The 2,609-nt window shown below is 55.4% G+C and overlaps 1 protein-coding gene across 1 annotated transcript in view; it reads right to left on the bottom strand.

Annotated features, from left to right (window-relative positions):
• Positions 1–2,457: 2,457 nt before the first annotated feature.
• Positions 2,458–2,609, bottom strand: part of LOC103482473 (contactin-associated protein-like 2) — a 117,957-nt gene continuing 117,805 nt past the window's right edge. Inside the window, exon 4 of the mRNA XM_008438661.2 lies at positions 2,458–2,511. Coding sequence (XP_008436883.2) covers positions 2,458–2,511 — 54 coding nt within the window. The remainder of the gene's footprint in view (positions 2,512–2,609) is intronic.

Here is a 2,609-nt window from a genome sequence, read left to right as displayed (position 1 = left end):
TACAACGGTGGGATGAGACCCCAGCCGTGGGATGGGAGAGCTGGACATCAACTTCCCATTGACTACCAGAGAGAGCTCCAGAGACTTGGCTCTCTTCTAGAAATGGAGAGAGCCAGRTGGTTTGAAGAGAACCAAAAGGTTGCCTATGTCCAGAGAGAACTGGACAATACCAGAGCAGAGTTAAAAAGGCAGGAAAGACTGAAGGAGATGACGAGACAACAACCGACAGCAGAAGAGGTTTCCAACTCGGAGTCTCTCAGCCATGCTGCTATCACTTCCCAGGACCCCTGAATAGACCTTACCAGGGAGGCTTAAGAATGTGACCCCCCTGTAATTGGAGCACACCCTCCGGTCCCCCTTTTTAAACAGGGGTACCACCACCCCAGTCTGCCAATCCAGGGGAACTGCCCCCGATGTCCATGCGATATTGCAGAGTCGCGTGAGCCAACACAACCCTACAACATCCAGAGCCTTAAGGAACTCCGGGCGGATCTCATCCACCCCTCTCCTCGGGCTGCCACGTTATCGTGGTGGAGGGGTTTGAGTGTTCCAATGATCCTAGGAGCTATGCTGTCTCTGGCTTTATGCCCTTGGTAGGATCACCCAAGGCAGACAGGTCCTAGGTGAGGATCCAGACAAAGCGCAGCCTAAAGACCCCTTATGATGCACAACAACCTTTGATCTAGCGTTCCCTCACCCGGACGCGGGTCACCGGGGCCCCACTCTGGAGCCAGGCCTGGAGGTGGGGCACAATGGTGAGTGCCTGGTGGCCAGGCTTTTACCCACGGAGCCCGGCCGGGCTCAACCCGAAGAGGAGATGTGGGTCCCCCTTCCAATGGGCTCACCACTTGTCGGAGGGGCCAAAGGGGTTGGGTGCAGTGTGTAACRGGCGGCAGCCGAGGGAGGGGACCCTGGCGGTCTGATCCTCGGCTGCAGAAGCTGGCTCTTGGGACGTGGAACGTCACCTCTCTGGTGGGGAAGGAACCGGAGCTAGTATGCGAGGCTGAGAGGTTCCAGCTAGAAATAGTTCGCCTCACCTCGACGCATGGCTCTGGTTCTGGAACCAGTCTTCTTGAGAGGGGCTGGACATACTTCCACTCTGGAGTTGTCCACGGTGAGAGGCGCCGGGCAGGAGTGGGCATACTTGTTGCCCCCCATCTTGGCGCCTGTACGTTGGGGTTTACCCCGGTGAACGAGAGGGTAGCCTCCCTCYGCCTACGGGTGGGGGGACGGGTTCTGACTGTTGTCTGTGCTTACGGGCCGAACAACAGTTCAGATTACCCACCCTTTTTGGAGTCCTTACTGGAGTACCCACTCTCCAGGGGGTACTGGAGAGTGCCCCTCCTGGGGACTCCATTGTATACTGGGGGACTTCAACGCTCACGTGGGCAATGACAGTTAGACCTGGAGGGGCAGGGTTGGGAGGAATGGCCCCCACGATCTGAACTCAAGTGGTGTTCTGTTGTTGGACTTCTGTGCTCGTCACAGATTGTCCATCACGAACACCATGTTCAAGCATAAGGGTGTCCATATGTGCACTTGGCACCAGGACACCCTAGGCCGCAGTTCGATGATCGATTTTGTCATCGTTTCATTGGATCTGTGGCCGTATGTCTTGGACACTCGGGTGAAGAGAGGTGCAGAGCTGTGCACTGACCACTACCTGGTGGTGAGTTGGCTCCGGTGGTGGGGGAGGAAGCCGGTCAGATCTGGAAGGCCCAAACGTGTAGTGAGGGTCTGCTGGGAACGTCTGGCGGAGTCTCCTGTGAGACGGAGCTTTAACTGCCATCTCCGGCAGAACTTCGAACACGTTCCGGGGGAGGTTGGGGACATTGAGTCTGAGTGGACCATGTACCATGCCTCCATTGCCGAGGCGGCTTATTGGAGCTGCGGCCCCAAGGTTGTTGGTGCCTGTCGTGGCGGCAACCCTCGAACCCGTTGGTGGACGCCTTTGGTGAGGGATGCTGTCAAGCTGAAGAAGGAGTCCTATCGAGCCTTTTTGGCCTGTGGGACTCCAGAAGCAGATGATGGATACCGGCAGACGAAGCGGCATGTGGCTCGGGTGGTCGCTGAGGCAAAAACTCGGGCGTGGGAGGAGTTTGGAGAGGCCATGGAGACAGACTTCCGTACGGCTTKGAGGCGATTCTGGTCCACCATCCGGYGTCTCAGGAGGGGGAAGYAGTGCAGCACCAACACTGTTTATAGTAGGGATGGTGTGCTGCTGACCTCAACTCGGGACGTTGTGGGCCGGTGGGCGGAATACTTCGAAGACCTCCTCAATCCCACCAACATCTAGAACCAAATGAGGAAAAAGAGACTGTCCCTGCAAAAACCTTCTCTAATAATGCATCCATGGATCTTTGCCGTTTCATAAAAGAAACCCTGCCAGACGATATGGAGGTACCTGAGGTATCTTCTGAGGAGTTAAATTACTTTGTAAAAAATGTGGAGAAAGGTTCAAGCATTCTTGACCCCGAACTCTTTGAAGTGACAGACGTCTGCTTGGAAACTCTTTCAGACAAAAGGGAAAGTTCAGATCCTGAAGCAGTGGAGGCAGCCACAGAAGAAAAATCTTCAGTGTGGAAACTGATGCGACAAACTTTGACACT

Source organism: Poecilia reticulata, linkage group LG20, assembly GCF_000633615.1.
Source record: "Poecilia reticulata strain Guanapo linkage group LG20, Guppy_female_1.0+MT, whole genome shotgun sequence".
Classification (NCBI taxonomy): Eukaryota; Metazoa; Chordata; class Actinopteri; order Cyprinodontiformes; family Poeciliidae; genus Poecilia; species Poecilia reticulata.
Note: the sequence above shows the minus strand (reverse complement) of the source record. Positions and strands in the feature narration are given on the sequence as shown.